This window comes from Oncorhynchus nerka, linkage group LG1, assembly GCF_034236695.1.
Source record: "Oncorhynchus nerka isolate Pitt River linkage group LG1, Oner_Uvic_2.0, whole genome shotgun sequence".
Taxonomy (NCBI): Eukaryota; Metazoa; Chordata; class Actinopteri; order Salmoniformes; family Salmonidae; genus Oncorhynchus; species Oncorhynchus nerka.
The window spans coordinates 10,034,860-10,057,109 of NC_088396.1; the positions used below are offsets into that span (position 1 = coordinate 10,034,860).

The window sequence follows — 22,250 nt, forward strand, 5'->3', positions numbered from 1 at the left end:
AGACCTGCATACAGTACTCGAGTTCTCACAAACCCAATCGTTTTCATACATACTGCACTAATCCCATCTGAGTTAATTTACATCTATTGCACATGCAGCCATGTTTTGCTGAGTTTATTGTCCAATATATTGATAGTTACATTATGTCCCATCCTCTCCAACATCTAAAACCCTCTCTGATGTGTCTGTATTTACCCACTTAGCACTGGTACAATGACTGGTACCATATCTGAAAACATGGTAGGAAATGGTAGAGTGAGTTACACTAAAGAGAAAGGACCTAATCGAGAAAGCGCCATCCCATTTGGCTGTGTGCCCATACACTGCAGTCAAGAGACCAGAGTGGTAGAATGAGCCGTGGGAACAGCTTTCACGGCATCACATATCACTCTTATGAGAATTCTACCCTCCTGTGGACCAAACCTTTCTTTGGATATCTAACGGAAAACATTAGTTGAAAATCCTGGAGTTTGGGTATAATTTGCAATTGCCCCTTTGCAACTAGAAGATGCAACCCCATTTCACTCGTAGTAGCAGTATTTAAATAAATTACTTTGCAATCAGTACAATTTATTTCACATAGTATAACACCTATATTTTTTTAATCATAATACATTTTCAATATCTACAAAATGTCATTCTCATTTTCCTAATGCACACTCACTTGTAACATAAAATGGAGCGTTCCAGATAGGTGGATATAAAAAAACATTTATGGGCACTTTCCCGACAGGAAAGCACATTACAGATTTTAGCAGAGATCCTCAAGGGATCCAGTTTATTTACAAATGGAATCTACCCCAATAAACAAAATGAAAATCCCTCCCTTGTATTGTTAATGGTCCCTATGGCGGAAATGGTAGGCTAAAAGCTGTTAAAGGCTAATGTACAAGTGAAGGGAAACCTTTCTTCTCTTCAATAACCTGCGCTCAGATAATTTACAATAACTCGGAAATCACATTTGAAATCTCAATTTCCAATAATAGAGGACAAACAGTTATTCCTTCAACAATTCAAGAAAGTAGGCGTTTTTTGCTGAGATTGGGGCTTTGTTTTGGAATACGTTACAGTTGATATGTTCAACGTATAGCTCCTATAACTCCGAAGCAAAAAGGTAGCTCTCTGTTGATGCAGAGCCACCTTTTGTGGGCCCTAAGCAAGATTTGTCTTGAGTGGATGGTCAGGGGGCTGGAACATTATTAGAAATAATGTGTAGACTGCAAATTGACTGCAAGAAGCCCAAACAGATATATTTATTAAAAACCTTGTTTACATTTGTATACCATCACATACAGTATCTCTATTATACATGGGAATACTTTGGAACAGATTTCCCAATTCACTTAAAGCTGATTTACTGGTGTTTTTACAGTCTTATGTACAACAGTAAAAAGAAAATGCATTAAAATTACACGTTTTTGGGGGTTTCTGAGGACCTTGGGGTGACAAATAAAATCTCCCGTGGGCCAAATTCAGGGAACCCTGCTCTAGATGGTTAAAAGAAAACATATATACAAATATAAAAAAAAACACTTAGAAAATGCCTGTAGTGGTTTTGGTTCAGGACAGAACAAAAACAGTGGGAAACACCAGGTTAAAACCAGACCAATGTTGATTTCCTTTTTAATGACGTCAACGTTCTACCCTGTTGAAATGTTACGCAAACACCTCCATAAGCATTGAGGAAGCATTGTGAGAACGTCTCAGGGAGAATGCCAGGTGAGCGGCAACAACAAGTGAGTCACAGAGTTTATGGTTCTACACAGCATCATCTTCTCCTGGTCTTGGACAGTGGTTAAATTGGACAGGCGCACACCACTAGAGTACCGGAGCCTATTATTTTCTACTCTTGAGTACCGGCACCTCTTATAGAACATTTACTCTTAAATATTAACACGGGTACTTTAAAATTAGTACTAATCATGTTTTTCTTCTGTGGCTCTGCCAGCACGGTACTGTTCCTCAGGTAGTGTCAAAGGGGTTGATGAGGTTACTGTGTGGTCAGGGGGATGCCTCGGCCGTCCGTCACCGGGCCCTCCTGCAGGTTCTTGACCAGCTGGGCCAGCCAGCGCTTGGTGGTGGTGTCGTCCTTTAGCACTTGGGCGAATGTGGCATCCTTCAACTGGTCAGGCAGGCACTGGCGCAGTGCTTCTCGCGCTCTGGGGGTCAGAGGTTAGATGTAATGAGTGAACAGAACACCAAATATATTAGGGGCACGTTCATCAGGAAACAACGTTGGCTAACATTTAGATAGGAATATGCTAGAACAAAGAACAAACGCAACTCTGAAGAAGGAATCATGTCGACTCTCCATGGCATTCCTGTCTTCAACGTTCAAGAACGTTATGCTTCTGAACATGACCCTGGACTGCAGTACATCCCCCCCACCCACCCCTGCTCTTGTTCACTCCTCTGTGTATCTGAGACAACTGGGTAAGTGTAAGAGAGACTGTAGGTCCATATACAGTGGCGAACTGGGACCAGAAATTGGCCCAGGGATTTGTAACACACCGGCCCGTTTTTTCCCCCTCAAGGCCCCCCAATCGGCCCATTTATTTCCTTGAGGCTCCCAGTATTAGCCAGAAACTTAAAAAGTTGCGCAAAAATTTAGATCAGCTCAGTGGGCTAAAAATGGACAAGCCTATTTGCCTGAAATGCCTGATGGCCAGTCCACCTCTGCCACTAACTTAACATCCACCACCCACACTCCTCTATAAGATGAAGGGAGTATCCATTTCCTGTTACAAGGTAGAGCAACAGGCAGCTATGTGATACATTCACCTCAACACAGTAGTTTCATTGCTCACCCCCCCACCCCCAGACCAACGATTAAGACATTCTTAACAACATGAGATCCATGGTTGCCGTGGCAGCCTTTGTAGTTTACTAACTGCATCTTACAGACTACCCCTCCCCCTCAGCAACTTTACAGAAGTTATATCCTCCGCTGTGCAGTCAAACATTTATAAAATTAAGGCCACCACTTGCTCCCTATCCCAACTCAAAACCTGCTTATGTTCATCACTACCCTGATCAACAAGTCCCTGCTGCAGGGCTGCCAACTTTTGAAGACAGCTCAGAGTGAGATTTCATATTGTGAATGTCAATGGTTCCACCCTCTAACCGTGGGGTCTGGGTGTACACCCCCCCCGTAAAAAAATAATATATATAAATGTTTTAAAGCCAATTTCCAGCTATTCTACATATTTTCACATGGCTAACATGCTGACTCAACAGGGCAAGCATCCACCATCATGAGCATGTTGGTTTTGTCCATCCACACCAGACGAGTCCAGGACACGCAGGTTGAAATATCAAAATGAACACTGAACCAACTATATTAATTTGGGGACAGGTCGAAAAGCATTAAACATTCATGGCAATTTAGTTAGCTAGCTTGCTGTTACTAACTAATTTGTCCTGGGATATAAACATTGAGTTGTTATTTTACCTGAAATGCACAAGGTCCTCTACTCCGACAATTAATCCACAGATAAAAGGGTAAACCGATTTTGTTTCTAGTAAGCTCTCCTCCTTCAGGTCTTCTTCCTCTGGACTTTATATGGTGGTTGGCAACCAACTTTAAGGTGCATGACCAACACCAACTGGACTGTGGACCTCAGTTCATCCTTCAATCCCCCATGTGGGTATATGCTCCTAAAAACCAATGAGGAGATTGGGGAGGTGGGACTTGCAGCGCATCAAGCATCACAAATAGAACCAAGTTCTATTTTAGCCCATGGCTACGCAAATGCTTGTTGACACGCGCGAGCAGTTTGGATGCAATGATTGAATGACATGTATGTGTACATTTATTGTGTGGTCAGCATTTAAGGCCCATGACCAGAGTGTTTTAGCACAGGTAAGGTGTATTCAGGATACTTTTAAAGTTGAATACACAATCAAAACTTGTCGACCTGATCTGAAGTTACTTAGAAATTATTTGGGCATGAGATGCTAACATTTAGAGCATTAGAAAATGCTAATATTAAATGGTTGGTGAGGGTGGCTATTGACTAACCATAGGATGGATTGCAGTCTTTCCTTGTCGATAAGAAAACAACATGTAAATATCTAATTCATATGGGTGAACTAATCCTTTAAAATAGGACCATAGAAAATGCTGATTGGAGGTAGCTCTACAAGAGGGTTGGCCACCTGATCTATGTCTCCCAAAAACTGGGGGTTTGAATATGTTCATGTGACATTTGATTAGAATAAATAACCCCACATTTAAGAAAAATTGAATGAATATTTATCTTCAGCAGGTATAATAGAACATTAATACAGGTCGCAATCGCTCAAGCACAAGCTCACTTCCTAGTGAGTAGTCAGCTAATCTTCATATTTCAAGTTTAGCCAACTTCAAACTATTTGCTAGCTAACAAGGCAGAACAGTTGAATTGTTATGGAACACACCGTTCTGTCCATCTCCAACTGTTTGAACAGCATGCTTGTCTGTCCACTTTGTTCTGACGTTGAAATCAAGTGGCCTACCTAATTTCTCAGAATGAGAACGAGTTGCCAGTTCCCTATATACACACACACACAATTGTTTTTGATGCATATTGCACATTTATAAAAACACAAACTTGACAGCTAGTATAACAGGCTAAAATGATGTTGGTACTGAAATGCTGCGTGCAATATACTGAGAATTCATTTTCCAGAATCAATGTTCATTGATCCTCTCGTTTTAGTAGTCATTTCCAAACAATTGACCAGTCGGCTAAATGGAGTCAGCCCTAATTTTTATATACATTACCAGTCCAAAGTTTGAACACACCTACCCATTCAAGGGTTTTTCTTTATTTGTACCATTTTCTACATTGTAGAATAATAGTGAAGACATAAAAACTATGAAATAACACATATGGAATCACGTAGTAACCAACAAAAAAAAAGTTAAACAAATCAAAATATTTTCTTGATTCATCAAAGTACCCATTGTTTTCCTTGACAGCTTTGCACACTCTTGGCATTCTCTCAACCAAGCTTCACCAGTAAATGCTTTTCCAACAGTCTTGAAGGAGTTCCCACATATGCTGAACACTTGGCTGCTTTTCCTTCATTCTGCAGTCCAACTCATCCCAAACCATCTCAATTGGGTTGAGGTCGGGTGATTGTGGAGGCCGTGGTCTTGGACCCTTACTAAACCAATCACAAGTTTCAATCTGACGCGGTTCATAGTGTGGTGACAGGAAAATTATGCATCTCCAGCGTGAAGCTGCCAGTTACATTGCTTGTGATGTGGAATGCACAGTTGAAGTTAATGCACTGAATTACAAAATAAAAGCAGTACTTTTTTTTCAATGAGTGAGAAATAAAAGGTGTGGCTCTTGAGCTTGTGAAGAAGGTAAAATGTGTGTCTCTTGCCCAATGCGTGAGTACGCAGCACTGCTGCTGACCGGAGAGGTACCATCAATCTTCAAAACAGCAGTAGGTCACCCCCTTACTCAAGAAACCCATCCTTGATCAGGACATCCTATCCAGCTACAGGCCCATCTCAAACCTTCCCTTCCTATCAACAGTACTGGAGAGGCCTATTCTTTTTTTTAATTTACATGCTCCCTCTCAGCCAAATCCTCAGAGATTATAACATCAACTTCCACTGCTACGGTAACGATACCAAAATTTAAAATAACACCAAACAGACACCATCTCTGCCCTAGCAAATGTCAGCAGCTGCCTAGAGGACATCAGGGCATGGATGAATGTTGAACAGTAACAAGACTAATGCTATGCTTATTCGGACACCCAAGCAGGCCATCCACCTGTCCTTTGTCATCTCCAACCTTGGAGTCAAGTTTGATCATTCGGTGTCCTTCGATGCCCACATAAAACATTTTTACATCTTGAAAACATTGCCGGGGTCTTACCATCACTCTCCTAGCCAGATGCAGATAAACTCATCCACATCTTCTCTCGGATTAACTTCGGCAATGCGCTGTTTGGGAAGTCCAAGAAGTCCGACCACATCACCCCAATACTGGCCGAACCCCACTGGCTACCGGTCAACTACAGGATCAACTCATGCTTGTATTTAAAGCCTTGAAAAGATTGAGGCCCACCTACATCGGCGAATTTATCTCAATCAGCAAGACATCTCGCACTCTCCGCTCCAGCCATTCCATACTGTCTCCGAACTATGCAAGGCTGAGCCTTCTGCTCCCTTGCCCCTCGCCTATGGAATGCACTCCCTGACCATCTGAGAGCCACCCCATCACTCTGAACTTTTAAATGAGCGTTAGTCTTTAGACGTGGATTTCAAAGTCCTAAACCTAATCTAAAATGTATTTAGCACCTAGTCCACTATTGCCATTTTACATCCCTTGATTTTAAATGTGTTGTTTTTATTTCCTTCAGTAGAGCTTTAAGAGAACTCTAATGAAAAGCTCTATACTTATTATGTTAATCTTGCATGAATGATTTCAGACATCAACTCAACGTTTTGAACTAATAATAATGCCATTTAGCAGACACTTTTATCCAAATCGTAATGCATCCATCCATTTTACGTATGCGTGGTCCCGGAAATCTAACCCACTGTCCCAGTGTTGCAAGTGCCATGCTCTACCAACTGAGTAACCTATACATAAAACATCCTTTTTGCTCAGAGTGGAAAAATAAGCTCCGACCCAGATAACAGTTCCACCTGTGAGTAGGTCATGAGACCACAATGCACTGAAGCACCGCAGTGTCACTAGAAACCTTGACTTTGTGTGGGCAGGAAGCAGGGAACTTCCACTGTTCGGGCAGGAAGAGGTGTGTTTCTCAGAAACAGGTTCAGGAGTAATATACACACACATCAAAATGAAAACACCTGTAAAAAAATAAAAAGACAAAACATGCTCCCGAAATTCTTCCACTGCCCTGTCATCACTACACACTTTAGTCTGAGACTGCCATTATTTAAGTCGTTTGTGGTGATGAGGAGCATTGTACAAAACAAAATCATCAGGTTTTGAATAATCTCTAACCAATCAGAGTATCAAAGCCAATGACGAATTTTCGAACTACCGCTTTACCCACGTAAAAAAGCGAATGTTCTGACAAGAAGCGTCTACCATTTTCATGTGGAAAAGGCACTACATGCTATGTGGAAATAGCTTGGTAATGGCTTGATTTCTAGAATAGGCTTTTTGAGGAAAATGTCTTAAGTCAGAATGTCATTTATAACTTTTATTGAATAAAAAAATGAATACACACTAGCAGTTTTTGTTCGCTGGTAAATACATGTTTTCCTTGAGGCCCCCCAGTATTAGCTAGAAAAGGATCATTTTGCACACAAAAAATAAATAAAAAATCATCACAGGCCCACTGAAAATGCCCATCTGACTTTTGTCCGAAATGCCAGATGGCCAGTTGGCCCGTTGGTATAGTTCCATGGTTTCACGTTTTCCAGTCCTAGCATACAGTGCATTCGGAAAGTATTCAGAGCCCTTGACTTTTTCCACATTTACTTACGTTACAGCCTTGTTCTAACATTGATGAGAAGAAATTAAATGATTTAATCAAATCTACACACAATATCCCATAATGACAAAGCAAAAACAAGTTTGTAGAAATGTTTGCAAATGTATTAAAAATAATGAACTTAAATCACATTTACATAAGTATTCAGACCCTTTACTCAGTCTTTATTGAAGCACCTTTGGCAGCGATTACAGCCTCGAGTCTACTTGGGTACAAGCTTGGCACATCTGTATTTAGGGGGTTTCTCCCATTCTACTCTGCAGATTCTCTCAAGCTCTGTCAGGTTGGATGGGGAGCGTCGCTGCACAGCTATTTTCAGGTCTCTCCAGAGATGTTCGATCGGGTTCAAATCTGGGCTCTGGATGGGCCACTCAAGGACATTCAGACACTTGTCCCGAAGCCACTCCTGCTTTGTCTTGGCTGTGGTGCTTAGGGTCGTTGTCCTGTTAGAAGGTGAACCGTCGCCCCAGTCTGAGGTCCTGAGAGCTCTGGAGCAGGTTTTCATTAAGGATCTTAGCTCTGTTCATCTTTGCCTCAATCCTGACTAGTCTCCCAGTCTGTGCCGCTGAAAAACATCCCCACAGAATGATGCTGCCACCACCATGCTTCACCGTAGGGATGGTGCCAGGTTTCATCCAGACATGAGGCTTGGCATTCAGGTCAAAGAGTTCAATCTTGGTTTCATCAGACCAGAGAATCGTGTTCCTCATGATCTGAGAGTCTTTTAGGTAACTTTTGGCAAACTCCAAGCGGGCTGTCAAGTGCCTCTTACAGGAGTGGCTTCGGTCTAGCCACTCTACCATAAATGCCTGACTGGTGGAGTGCTGCAGAGATGGTTGTCCTTCAGGAAGGTTCTCCCATCTCCACAGAGGAACCCTGGAGCTCTGTCCGAGTGACCATCGGGTTCTTAGGTCACCACCCTGACCAAGACCCTTCTCCCTCTTCTCCCTGCCCTTGTCCGGGCAGCCAGCTCTAAGAAGAATCTTGGTGGTTTCAAACTTCTTCCATTTCAGAATGATGGACGCCATTGTGTTCTTGGGGTCCTTCAATGCTGCAGAAATGTTTTGGTACCATTCCCCAGATCTGTGCCTCGACACAATCCTGTCTCGGAGCTCTAGGGACAATTCCGTCAATCTCATGGCTTGGTTTTTGCTCTGACATGCACTGTCAAATGTGGGACCTTATATAGAAAGGTGTGTGCCTTTCCAAATCATGTCCAATCAATTGAATTTACCACAGGTGGCTCCAATCAAGTTGTAGAAACATCTCAAGGATGACCAATGGAAACAGGATGCACCTGAGCTTAACATAGAGCCTCATAGCAAAGGGTCTGAATATTTATGTAAATAAGGAATGTTATTTTAATTTTTTTACATTTGCAAACATTTCTAAAAACCTGCTTTCACTTTTTCATTCTGGGGTATTGTGTATAGATTGAGGATTTTATTTTTTATTTAATCAATTTTAGAATAAGGCTGTAATATAACAAAATGTGGAAAAATGGAAGGGGTCTGAATACTTTCGGAATGCACTGCATCTCTGACTGACACAGTGACCTCCTGGCTTAAATTACATTCATGGCACAGCTCCTCTTGATGGACAAGAAGAGACAGTGCACCAACAAAGAGAACAAGTGAAGCTTTCCCTTTCTAATATCTCATATATTAAGAATCTGCACATTTTAGACAAGATCATTATGAGAAAGTACTAACACATAACGGCGTCATACATGCTTATAACAAGTCTTACAGTGCATTATAACGGCATCATAATGCATAAGCCTATACCTGCTGGTGTTAAAGACATGCTCTGGGACTTTGACGACTAGTAAGTATTCCAGCCAATGAGCTTCAGCCCCTCACCATTTGAGTGACAGCTAGCAAGACGCACACAGCAGAGCGAGAGAGAGCAATGACATGGTGCACATATGTGACGTGGTAAGCTATTTTTAGGGACCAATTTTTGGCAAGTGAGCGCTACTTTCAGAACTACTGGCTAAAAAGTATACAAAAGTATCAGAGAATCTCTTTAAAGTGCTGTTAACGGACATGCTACCTGTCCCAGACCTGCTTTTTTCAACTCTCTAGAAACAGCAGGAGCGGTAGAGATACTCTTAATGATCGGCTATGAAAAGCCAACTGACATTTACTCCTGAGGTGCTGACTTGCTGCACCCTCGACAACTACTGTGATCATTATTATTATTTGACCATGCTGGTCATTTATGAACATTTGAACATCTTGGCCATGTTCTGTTATAATCTCCACCCGGCACAGCCAAAAGAGGACTGGCCTGGTTCCTCTCTAGGTTTCTTCCTAGGTTTTGGCCTTTCTTGGGAGTTTTTCCTAGCCACTGTGCTTCTATACCTGCATTGCTTGCTGTTTGGGGTTTTAGGCTGGGTTTCTGTACAGCACTGAGATATCAGCTGATGTAAGAAGGGCTATATAAATACATTCGATTTGTTTTAACACTTAATTTACCTTGGATTATCAGAGAGGCGAAGGTAGCAGCGTACAACATGTTTCAGCAGACGTGCAGATGGTTCCTTCGAAAGCTGCAGCACCATTTTCCCCTGAAAATAAAGGGAATCAACATGTTTGGGGTAGAAAAACACAATAGCTGGGGGCAGAAGGTGGTCTATAGCAAGCGGCAACGGTGAGAATTGTTTCTGGAAAGGTGGATTTTTAAAAGTAGAAGCTCAAATTGTTTGGGCACAGACCTGGATAGTAAAACAGAACTCTGCAGGCTCTCTCTGCAGTAGATTGCAACCCCGCCCCTTTGGCAGTTCTATCTTGTATGAACATTTTATAGTTAAGCATGTACATTTCTGGGTTTTTGGTGGCCTTCCTCAGCCAGGATTCAGACACAGCTAGGACATCCGGGTTGGCAGAGTGTGCTAAAGCAGTGAATAAAACAAACTTAGGGATAAGGCTTCTAATATTAACATGCATGAAACCAAGGCTTTTACGGTTACAGAAGTCAACAAATGAGAGGGCCTGGGGAATGGGAGTGGAGCTAGACACTGCAGGAACTGGATTAACCTCTACATCACCAGAGGAGCAGGATAAGGGTACGGCTAAGGGCTATAAGAACTGGTCGTCTAGTACGTTCGGGACAGAGTAAAATGAGCAGGTTTCTGGGCGCGGTAGAATAGATTCAATGCATAATGTACAGACAAAGGTATGGTAGGATGTGAATACAGTTGAGGTAAACCTAGGCATTGAGTGACGATGAGAGAGGAATTGTCTCTAGAGACATCAATTAAACCAGGTGAGGTCACCGCAAGTGTGGAGGGTGGAACAAGAGGGTTAGCTGAGGCATATCGAGCAGGGCTGGAGGCTCTAAAGTGAAGACAATCACTAACCAAAACAGCAATAGACAAGGCATATTGACATTAGGGAGAGGCATGCGTAGCCGAGTGACTTCCAAAGTGGCATCGTCATAGCCTTGGGCTTTTTTTCATGGTTCTGGCTAGGCCCCTTAGTTCCAGTGAAAGGAAATCTTAACGCTACAGCATACAATGACTTTCATGACGATTCTGTGGTTCCAACTTTGTGGCAACAGTTTGGGGAAGGCCCTTTTCTGTTTCAGCATGACAATGCCCCCGTGCACAAAGTGCGGTCCATACTGAAATGGTTTGGTTTGTCGAGATCGGTGTGGAAGAACTTGATTGGCCTGCACAGAGCCCGGACCTCAACCCCATCAAACATTTGAGGGATTAATTGAAACGCCGACTGCGAGCCAGGCCTAATCCCCCAACATCAATGACCGACCTCACTAGCGCTCGAGGCTGAAAGGAAGCAAGTCCCCGCAGCAATGATCCAACATCTAGTGGAAAGCCTTCCCAGAAGAGTTGAGGTTGTTATAGCAGCAAAGGGGGGACTAACTCCATATTAATGCCCATGATTTTGGAATGAGAAGTCCAACAAGCAGGTGTCCACATACATTTAGAATATGTCGCGCTGCATGAGTCAAATGGCGGTCACACCAGACACTGATTGTTTCTCTGATCCATTCCCCTACTTTTTTGTTGTTGGCATCTGTGACCAACTGATGTATATCTGTATTCCCAGTCATGTGAAATCCATAGATTAGGGCCTAATGAATTTACTTAAAATTGACTGATTTTCCATATATGAATTGTTGCATTTATATTTTTGTTCAGTATAAGTTCAGGAGTAAAAATGTACTTAAGTCACATAAGTTGCATGAACTCACTATAATAGGGTTTAACATGATTTTTGAATAACTAACCGATTTCTGTACCCCACATATACAATTATCTGTAAGGTCCCTCAGTCGAGCAGTGCATTTCAAATCACAGATTCAACCACAAAGAACAGGGAGGTTTTCCAATGCCTCGCAAAAAAGGGCACCTATTTGTAGATGGGTAAAAAAAGAAGAAGAAAGCATATATTGAATATCCCTTTGAGCATGGTGAACTTATTAATTACACTTTGGATGGAGTATCAATACACCCAGTCACTACAAAAGATGCAGGCGTCCTTCCTAACTCAGTTGCCAGAGAGGAAGGAAACTACTCAAGGATTTCACCATGAGGCCAATGGTGACTTTAAAACAGAATTTAATGGCTGTGATAGGAGAAAACAGGATGGAGCAACAACATTTTACTTACTCCACAATACTAACCTCAATGACAGAGTGAAAAGAAGGAAGCCTTTACAAAAGAATGTATCCAAAACATTCATCCTGTTTGCAATAAAGCGGTAAAGTAAAACTGGGAAAGAAATGTGGCAAAGTAATTAACTTTATGTCCTGAACACAAAGCGTTATGTTTGGGGCAAATCCAACACAACACGTCACGGAGTACCACTCTTCATATTTTCAAGCATGGTGGTGGCTGCATCATGTCATGTGTTTGCTTGTCATAAGCAAAGAATAGTTTTTTTTGTTTAACAAAAGAAAGACGTGAGTGATGCACATGGCAATATCTTTGGTTTGTCTCTGACATTCAGAAACATGGCTATGACCTAAAGTAGAGGAGTAAAAAAAAGAAGGTATTTGCTTGGGAAGTAATATTATACAATGTGTGACTATGTGGCTATCAATTGATCGAATCACTTTCTGTAAAACAGAATGTATAATAATTCAATTAAATTATAGGTTAAAAAATTATTCCAGTGTTTCCCAACCTTGGGATGCGTGGGCAGTCCCAGAGGAAACTTGAGAAGATTTTCGAAAAATGTGAAAGAAAAGGCAAGAAAATATTTACTGGTGTGAAATATCTAGTTATTTTATAATTGAAAAGGCCTACCTTTTTTCACTTTAGTTTCTGCGTGTGCGCATTTCTCTGGCTACCTGGCCTCTGCTCTCCAGTTGGATCTGTTTGATCCTATGCTCGCACCAAGTGCACGTGATCCATTGCTTATCCTCGCAGAAACTATGATTGATAAGACAGCAGCTGATGCACTTTAGACTGTACCATTGTCAAATAACACAGTGTGCCGTAGGATCGATGACATGGGCGTTGATATTGATCAATCGATTATTTTTCATATTTTTTATTCAGGTACCTTTTCTCTGCGGTTGAACAAATCGACTGATGTCAGTGGGGAAGCCCAATTGATTGCGTGTGTGATACAGAGACATTTCGGAAATGAATGAGCACATTCTGTTCTGCAAGAAGCTAACGGGGAGAACTACAGGTGAGGATGTGTTTTGCATTATTGACCGCTTTTTCTCAGACACAATCTGGATTGGAAATCCTGTTTTCATGTGTGCACGGATCGTGCTGCATCAATGTCTGGGAACGAAATGATTAATTGCCAACATAAATAAGTTAAATCCCACTGTATCATTCATAGTCATTGGCCATCAAGATAATGAGTCCTGAGTTACATGATGTTTTGAATGACGCAGTGAAAGTGATTAACTTTATCATCTCCAGGCATTTGAATCACCGACTGTTTGAAAGGCTCTGTGACGACAGTGGGACTGAGGACCAGCAGATACTGCTTCACACCGACGTCTGTTGGCTATTCAGAGGGAAAACGCTTCAGAGGCTTTTTGAGCTGCGTGCGGAGGTAAGTCATTTCCTGTCTAAGCACTCACACCCCCTTGTGGCTGTGTTCGAGGACAGACTGGGGAGCCCGGCTCGCCGATGTGTTCAGCAAACTGAACAACCTGAATCTACCCCCGCAAGGTAAAAGACACACACATTCTAAACATGTACCACAACGTGTGTGGATTCGTGAAGCAGATCAAACTCTGGGGGAGGGAATGTGAAGATGGGGATATAAGCTTAAGTTTCCAGCAGCTTGACACCTACCTTTTTACAGGTGTTTTCAAGTCTTGCCATCGATTTTCAAACAGATTTACATCAAAACTAGAAGTCAGCCACTTGGCAAGCAACCCCAGTGTAGATTTGGACTTGTGTTTTAGGTTATTGTCCTGATGAAAGGTGAATTCACCTCCCAGTGTCTGGTGGAAAGCAGACTGAACCAGGTTTCCCTGGTTCAGGCTGCAATTTATGTGACTTGTTAAGCAAATATTTACTCCTGAACTTATTTAGGTATGCCATAACAAAGGGGTTGGATACTTATTGACTCAAGAAATGTTTAATTCATTTGTAAAAATGTCAAAAACAATTCAGTTTTCAGATTATGGGGTATTGTGTGTAGGCCAGTGACAATTATGATTATTTTTTATATCAACATTTAACCCACTTTAAATTCAAGTAATTCACAACAAAAAAGTCAACCGGTATGAATACTTTCTGAAGGCACTGTATCACTTTGGAGGGCAGCCTGCCTGCAGAGTGCTCGTTGCCAACCTGGTAGTTGTTATTCCTTATAAATATTGTAGTAAATTCACTAGAATATGTTACAGATCTTCATCCCCTAATATTGAAGGCAGTACGATGTTACGGCTGCATATCTTTAGACAAAGAATCAGTAGCCACCCAAACTAGGCCCATCTGAAATATGAAAAAGTATCAATCAAATCAGCAGGTAGCCAGGGTTGGGTAGGTTACTTTCTAAATGTAATCCATCAGTTACTAGTTACCTGTCCAAAATAGTAATCATAAACGTAATTTTTGCATTACACAAACTCAGTAATCTGACTACATTCAGTTAATTTTAGATTACTTTTCCCTTAAGAGGCATGAGAAGAAGACAAATGTATGTTACCAATTGAAAGTTTTTCAACCACTCCACAAATTTCTTGTTAACAAACTATAAGTTTGGCAAGTTGGTTAGAACATCTACTTTGTGCATGACAAGTAATTTTTCCAACAATTGTTTACAGTATTGCAGGATAAATCAATGTTAAAGTTTACATAGTTACATTTGACTTTACGGGTTGGTTATGTAGGCTTCTTCTAACCCATCGCTTTCTGCAACATAAGATTAAATTACATATTTACATTCATATATAAGTCCAAAAATTTTTATGTAGCAACTACTGATTGCCCCTTTAAGACTATCAAAGCTGTGTGTGTTTTAGCATGTGTCCATTAGGCCTCTGGATTTATTTTTTGTATCAGATTGAGCAATAAAAAGACCGGCTTTTATTCCATAGGCTGGGATCTGCACTATGCAGCTGTTGCAAGAGCGCATTTTTCACTGGCTGTCCATTGGTTTCAAAAACAATGATTGACAGGCAGCTTAAGCTTCTTGAATTCAACCATTATTGGGTTCAAATACACATTTAGATTTGTGACCAGCCGTCCACGACAACCACAATCCATAAGGTGCAAATAGCCAAATGAGAGAGCAGCAGTGATTCACATCAATACTTTATGTACAGTTAAAGTCGGATGTTTACATACACATAGGTTTGAGTCATTAATTCTCGTTTTTCAACCACTCCACAAATTTCTTGTTAACAAACTATAAGTTTGGCAAGTTGGTTAGAACATCTACTTTGTGCATGACAAGTAATTTTTCCAACAATTGTTTACAGACAGATTCACTTATAATTCACTGTATCACAATTCCAGTGGGTCAGATGTTTACATACACTAAGTTGACTGTGCCTTTAAACAGTTTGGAAAATTCCAGAAAATGATGTCATGGCTTTAGAAGCTTCTGGTAGGCTAATTGACATAATTTGAGTCAATTGGAGGTGTACCTGTGGATCTTTTTCAAAGCCTACTTTCAAACTCAGTGCCTCTTTGCTTGACATAATAAGAAAATCAAAAGAAATCAGCCAAGACCTCAGGAAAAATAATTTGTAGACCTCCACAAGTCTGGTTCATCCTTGGGAGCAATTTCCAAATGCCTGAAGGTACCACGTTCATCTGCACAAACAATGGTACGCAAGTATAAACACCAATGGATCATGCAGCCGTCATACCACTCAGGAAGGAGACGCCTTCTGTCTCCTAGAGATGAACGTACTTTGGTGAGAAAAGAGCTAATCAATCCCAGAACAGCAGCAAAGGACCCTGTGAAGATGCTGGAGGAAACAGGTACAAAAGTATCTATATCCACAGCAAAACGAGTCCTACATAAACATAACCTGAAAGGCCGCTCAGCAATGAAGAAGCCACTGCTCCAAAACCACCATAAAAAAAGCCAGACTATGGTTTGCAACTGCACATGGGGACAATGATCGTACTTTTTGGAGAAATGTCCTCTGGTCTGAAACAAAAATAGAACTGTTTGGCCATAATGACCATCATTATGTTTGGAGGAAAAAGGGGGATCCTAACTGACTTAAGACAGGGAATTTTTACTTGGATTTATTGTCAGTAATTGTGAAAAACTGAGTTTAAATGTATTTGGCTAAAGTGTATCGAAACTTCCGACTTCAACTGTAGATATCAATAAGTGATATCCGTATCGCCGTAGACTACACCACTGCTGGCATCCTTACCGCCAAGCGTTTATTCATGTTGGATAGTCTTTGGATGCCAACAGAAGTCGCACAATTGGAAGACATAGCTTGAACTGTAACCCACAAGCATATTCCTGCTCTTTTTGCGCAATCCATCAAACAGATTTGGTGTGTCATCATAGTGGTCTCTGACTTGTGGTCAGACTCGCTCAGGTGGAACAAACTTGAACTTGCGCCTTTTTTCAATGCTGATTTGAATGTCATTGAGAAAACAGAGAAAAACATCCTTTCTATATTAAAGTAATATTCGGAGTAATCTACTTTTTCAAAAGTATCTAATCTGATAAAAATATTTTTGCTGGTAACGGATTACAGTTACCCTTTTTTTGTAGTCCCTTATATGTAAATGATTACATGTAATCTGTTACTCCCCAATCCTGCGGGTTGTTGTTCCTATTGTTCTGGCAAAGATGAGTCAGTAGTAGATTGCTAAACTGTATTTTATATGGATGATAAATGTAGGCCTACTCTGTTTTTGCCAGGCAAAATTGGAGGAAATTAAACAAGAGCTGTGTTTGAATACTCATAGTAACCTCACTACTTGTGACGTGAATTAAGTATATATATATGCTTATTGGTCATAGTACGGATATAGTTAGTATGACAAAAGTTACCGGATGCCCTACTAAATTTGCCAAAATATGATGTATACATGCAGTGGACACTATTTCTGTGCTTTTAGGGCCCATAATGCAATTCATCATAAAATGGCCGTGGTTTCACAGCGTTTTCAGATTTGAAGAAAATGGCGGAAAATATGGAGCCAAAGTCCAACGAGAGCAGATGCAAATTCATTGCTTTAACTAATTATAATCAAAGTTAAGAAAATGTTGAGCAATGTAATGAAGTAATGACTTTTCAAATAAGTTACGTTACACGTTATGTTGGCTGACAATTTGCTAACTACGCTATCCTTACGAACTGCATAGCATTACAGCAGTATGTACCAGCAGTTAGTTGGCTACTAATAAATTGAACTGGCCAGGCAGTATATTAACTATCTGCTAACTAACTACCCAACGTTTATTGACTCGATTATTCACATAATTCTTAGCTAAGTGGTATAGTCGTTGTGCGTTTCAATGGAAATGGTTCATTCCGGATTGCTACTCTGATTTCAGAGCACTCTTGTGCAGAATAACTGATGAATTTACAAAACGCTCAACACCGTTGAATATGGCCAGTGTCAGTAAACGTTGGCCAAAAAAAAGCATAATTAAATTGTTGCTAGCAGCACAGTTAGTCACCAACGCTCTGGATAACAAACAGTCTAACCAGCTCTGCTAGGGTGAGTAAAATGTTGAGTGAGGTGTTCTCATTTGTGTCTGAAAGTAGCTAGCCAACATTAGCTTTAGTGCTTGACTGCCATTGAACGCGCCGATCAACCCTAGGGTGCGTTCTTAAATTTGCTCAGGCTATCTACTCCGATTTCAAGGCAGTGTGCCAGAGTGCAGAATAACTGATGAATTTACGAACACTCAACACCAGTTGAATATGGCTGCTATCAGTAAATGTTGGCAAAAAACGTAATTAAATTGTTGCCAGCAGCACAGTTAGTCAACAACGCTCTGGACAACATAAAAACAGCCGAACCAGCTCTTCTAGGGGGAGTAAAATTGTCAGAGTGAGGTGTTCTCTTATTTGTGTCTGGAAGTAGCTAGCAAGCTAGCCAACATTAGCCAGTTAGTTTGGGTGCTTGAATGCCGTTGTGAGGTCTACTCCTCTGCCAGAATGTCCAGTGTGCGCACTGAACACTCCCGAGAACGAAACGCTCTGAATTTACAAACGGACAATCTGACAACGCTCTGGATTTACTAAGGCCCAGAGTGCACCCTGGAAATCCAGATTGAATTTACGAACACACCCGAAATCGTAAAATGTTTAGCTAGTCATTTGTTATGCTAACAAGCTAGCAAGAGGTTGCATCGCAACAGCGTCAACTTCCGGTAGGCAGGCAAAGCTCTATAATGCTCAACTGAAACGATACTGTTTGTTTACAGTATACTAAAATGAACGAATTGTATATAGTTTGGGTATTCAAACACATTTAAGTTCTTTCTGGTCACTAATCTTGATACGCACGTGTCCCTTTGCACGCCATTGCTGATGATTGGTAATTGGTCAACAATCAAGACGCTGAACTTTTTGGTTCTGATGCATGGATGACAATTTCAAGACGATTTATGGGCAGTGGGTTCAGAAGAACTAACATTTTGTGGGAAATTTTATCACCACAGAAAAGGGCACTTTGGAGACTGGGAAGGCAAATGGGCAGGTGCTCTGCACAGGTACAGCCCCATTTGTTCACGTGTCTGGTTTTATCGCTGAACAACCCCCCCGTATATACAGCTGTGCTAAACCTTCCTCTGAAAACAAATGATACTTACAAGAATCATTGCCACGTGAGAGAAGCGTTCATAGGTCTGGCATATGTACGCCAGCCCGGTGTCGTCCAGCAGAATTTTTTGGAGTATGAAAGTAGCAACCTGACATTGAGGACAAAGGGAGAATTACTAAAAGGTTATACATTTCCTTTTGTTTATATGCACGTAACATAAGGTGTGTAAGCAATATGGCAGAAGCTGGATAGATTAGCTACCGTTTTGGAGAGTTCGCTGCCTGACTCCATGATGCGCAGGCATAGAGGGATGATCTCTGTGGTGAGCAGGAAATTAATCACCTCCTGTTCGTCTGTTTTGACCAGAGCACCTGCAGGACCACAAACAGCAAACTACAGTTGGAGGCATTCAGGTGTTTTTAACGAACCAGAGAATTGCGGCATGAACAATCGGGTGCATTGGAATCAGGCAGACAAAAGCAGGTAGAAAGGGATGTTACCTATGACTCCTAAGCTGGTGAGGCGCAGGTACTCAAATGGGCGTGTCTTGCTCACAGTATGCAGGAAGGGGTAGAGGAAGAGAGGAATGTGTGCTGCCAAAAATGCAGACCTGGAGGAGGTGGTTACATTTTGAATGTGTAAGATAGTGACACATAACACAATCATTTACATATTGAAAAGAAAGATGGTGCATTACCGAGTCTCTGGATGGGAGGCGACACACTGTAAGAGCGCGAGGGCATTGCATACTCTATTGGATTGGTGGGCTGTCAGAGTTGGTGGGTTTATGGAGGGGTAGATGTTCACAATTTCCTGAAAGAAACAGAATGCAAATCAATTAGAATGTGAAGTAGTATCGTCCTCTTAAAGAGATTCTGCTGTACTTTTGTATACTTTTTAGCCAGTAAATCTGAAAGTAGTGCTCACGAGCCAAAAGTAGTCCCTGAAAATTGCTACGACGTCACATGTCCAGATACGGGATGTGCACCACGCCACTGCTCTGCTGTGTGTGCGCACATCTTCCTTGTTGCCACTCAAATAGCTAGAGGCTGAAGCTCATTGGCTAGAACCTGAATTGATAGGGGATGGCCCACATGGGGGAAAATGGCGCAGTAAAGCTTCCCAACAAACTTAGTTTCTAACTAGCGATTTCATGGCTAATTGAGGTAAGACAGTAGTTTTGCTCATAGATTATGCATGTATGAACTACACGTCGCCACATCCAGCACAATGCTGGAGGTTTAAAAAAGACTTAGTAGTCGCCAAAGGTAAAATGCATGTCTTTTAAGGAGGCACTGTAGGTACCTTCACGCAGCAACATTTTACATTTACGTCATTTAGCAGATGCTCTTATCCAGAGAGACTTACAGTAGTGAGTGCATACATTTTCATACCCTGTAAGAATATTTTAAGATAAATAAACAACGCAGAGGACTAGAGGTCATTGGGGAAATAACGATCAATGGAAATAGTTGTTTTTCAGTTCAACATCTATTTGGAATCTGTGTAGGTGTTTCAGTCTTGGACTCATAGCGACATGTGGCAAGTTCTCATTGGTCCGACTTGTCTATTCATTGAGCCTTAAACAAGATACTTGGTATTTGGTCATTGGTCCAATTTTACTGTAAGTAATTCTAATCTGTCAACCACAGGTTGTGTTATAAACTACATCTGGTATCTTTGTTCAGTGGAGAAAACACTGAGGACAGGGAAGAATGACCATCTACTTTCCAGCATAACAACTATGATTTGTTCTCTTTGAATAAATAGATTTTTCTCCCTCTGATTTGCATTGGGGTCTGTGTTATTGAAGAAAAACATCAACTGCTAACATCCCCTGTGGGAATCGTACCCACAACCCTGGCACCATGCTCTACCAACTGAGTGAACACAATGCCACAATGACTAAGACACAAAGACATAGGGGGAGGCCACCTAAAACAATGCACATGTATATTTCCTCTTATGAAAGTGCATTACAGATTGGCTTGAATCGGCTCAGTAATGTGAAATAGCTATTACAGTAAGCAAAGATAATATATTTATTACCTGCAGGAGGGCAGCAATGGTTCCACAAGAGTGCCATAGCATGGGTGCAAGGTCAGGGACAGACTCCCTCTTCTTGCTGAGCTCCAGGAGGGCATTCTCCCTGGTCTCGGGGGTAGACAGCTCGTTGATCCACTGGTAGATCTTCTCCCGATCCACCTGAACCAGGGCTGTGGTTGCAGCCTGTGAGAAAGGGGGGGGGGGGGTGAACCAACCAACCTCAGACATGACATCTGAGCATGTAATACAATTCCAACGAATGCTCTCCCTTTCTAGGCTCATCCGTCAGATTAATCAAGATCGGTTTGCTGCCCTCTGACTAACTAACGTTAGTTACTAACTTAACTAGTTAAATTTTACAATGCACGAACTGCAATCATGTGTTCGGACGGGTGGGTATAATTTGTGCAACGTTTCAACTGGAATCTATTCCAACAATAAGGTTGCCAACAAACAACACATACAAAGTTGTATAGCGGCAGAATAAGATACCGGGTAGGGAGTGGGCCATTTCATAAAGTTTTTCACTCACCACGTTTATTCCGAAAAATGTCTGTCCTCACTCTGGTAGCCTATGGACAAACATTAAGAATAAGCTACGTGTTGAGTTGATCACTATTCGGCAGCTACTTAGCTAGGTGAATTGATCATACTACTTTGTATGCGTAGCTTGTAACGTTACTTTACGAAGTTTCAGGAACAAATTCCTGTTGGAACGTTCGACAAATTATACCCATCCTGTTTGGGCTGTGTAAACTAGAGACCTCCCGAGTATTTAGCTTTGCGACACATCGGTAGTATGTGTACTGGTTGGACTCCCCGAGTTGTGCATGGATCTGGTGGGTGGCGACAGAAAAGAACCATAACACAAAATGAATATGTATATTGATAGATAACACGGCATACAATGTAACGTTAGCTATCTAATTCAATATTGCAAACTTACTGCGCCTGTAGCCAGCATTGTCTGAAGCGTCTGGATATGATCTCCCGTAAGCTGTTGAGCTAGCTACAAATAAAACAAAAACTACAACTAGTTACCTAGCTAGCTAGCTTAGTTTTAGCAGAATATATTTGGTCTTAGTTTGCTACAATGGTCACATCGGAACTGGAACTACGTTTAAACCTTTACCCGCGCGTTTATTATTCCAACATGCTGCGAACTGTTTGAGAAGGATATCTGCTTTATAGCTGTCTAACGCTATAACACAAGCAACATAGCTATTATCTTTAAACAAAATATAACCCTTCGTTTACATGGTAGGTCGATATCGATAGGAAGCTAGTAAGACAGTTATGCATTTCATTTGTTGATTTGTTGAAGCGAGACCCCCGACTCGCTGTTTCTTTCTGGGGGGTTTTCTGGTTCAATAAAAGTCAGAACCCAGCTGCTATTGCATTGGTGTCTATGGTAGACACACCCTGTTAAGTAAACCGGAACTGATCATATTTTGCGATGCTTAACGGCATGAGTGAATTATCTTGATTTTTTTCACCATCTTTGGTATCAATTTATCGTGGTTAAGTA

At 41.4% G+C, this 22,250-nt stretch overlaps 1 protein-coding gene across 4 annotated transcripts; it reads right to left on the minus strand.

The window, feature by feature from the left end:
• Positions 1 to 1,229: 1,229 nt before the first annotated feature.
• On the minus strand, positions 1,230 to 22,116 carry LOC115137122 (CCR4-NOT transcription complex subunit 9). 4 transcript variants are annotated; one of them, XM_029673329.2, is made up of 10 exons: positions 21,855 to 22,103; positions 21,669 to 21,731; positions 21,255 to 21,558; positions 20,726 to 20,905; positions 19,374 to 19,489; positions 19,177 to 19,286; positions 18,938 to 19,047; positions 18,726 to 18,824; positions 9,957 to 10,048; positions 1,230 to 2,159 (listed from the first exon to the last, which is right to left on the minus strand). In XM_029673329.2, the coding sequence occupies exons 4-10, from the start codon at positions 20,765 to 20,767 to the stop codon at positions 1,991 to 1,993; spliced, it is 738 nt and encodes a 245-aa protein (XP_029529189.1). In that variant the 5' UTR covers positions 20,768 to 20,905; positions 21,255 to 21,558; positions 21,669 to 21,731; positions 21,855 to 22,103; the 3' UTR covers positions 1,230 to 1,990. The 4 variants fall into 4 exon arrangements, with proteins under 4 accessions (XP_029529189.1, XP_064858350.1, XP_029529104.1 ...); XM_065002278.1 differs by having other exon boundaries at positions 21,669 to 22,103; XM_029673244.2 differs by lacking the exon at positions 21,255 to 21,558 and having other exon boundaries at positions 21,669 to 22,107.
• Positions 22,117 to 22,250: the final 134 nt, after the last annotated feature.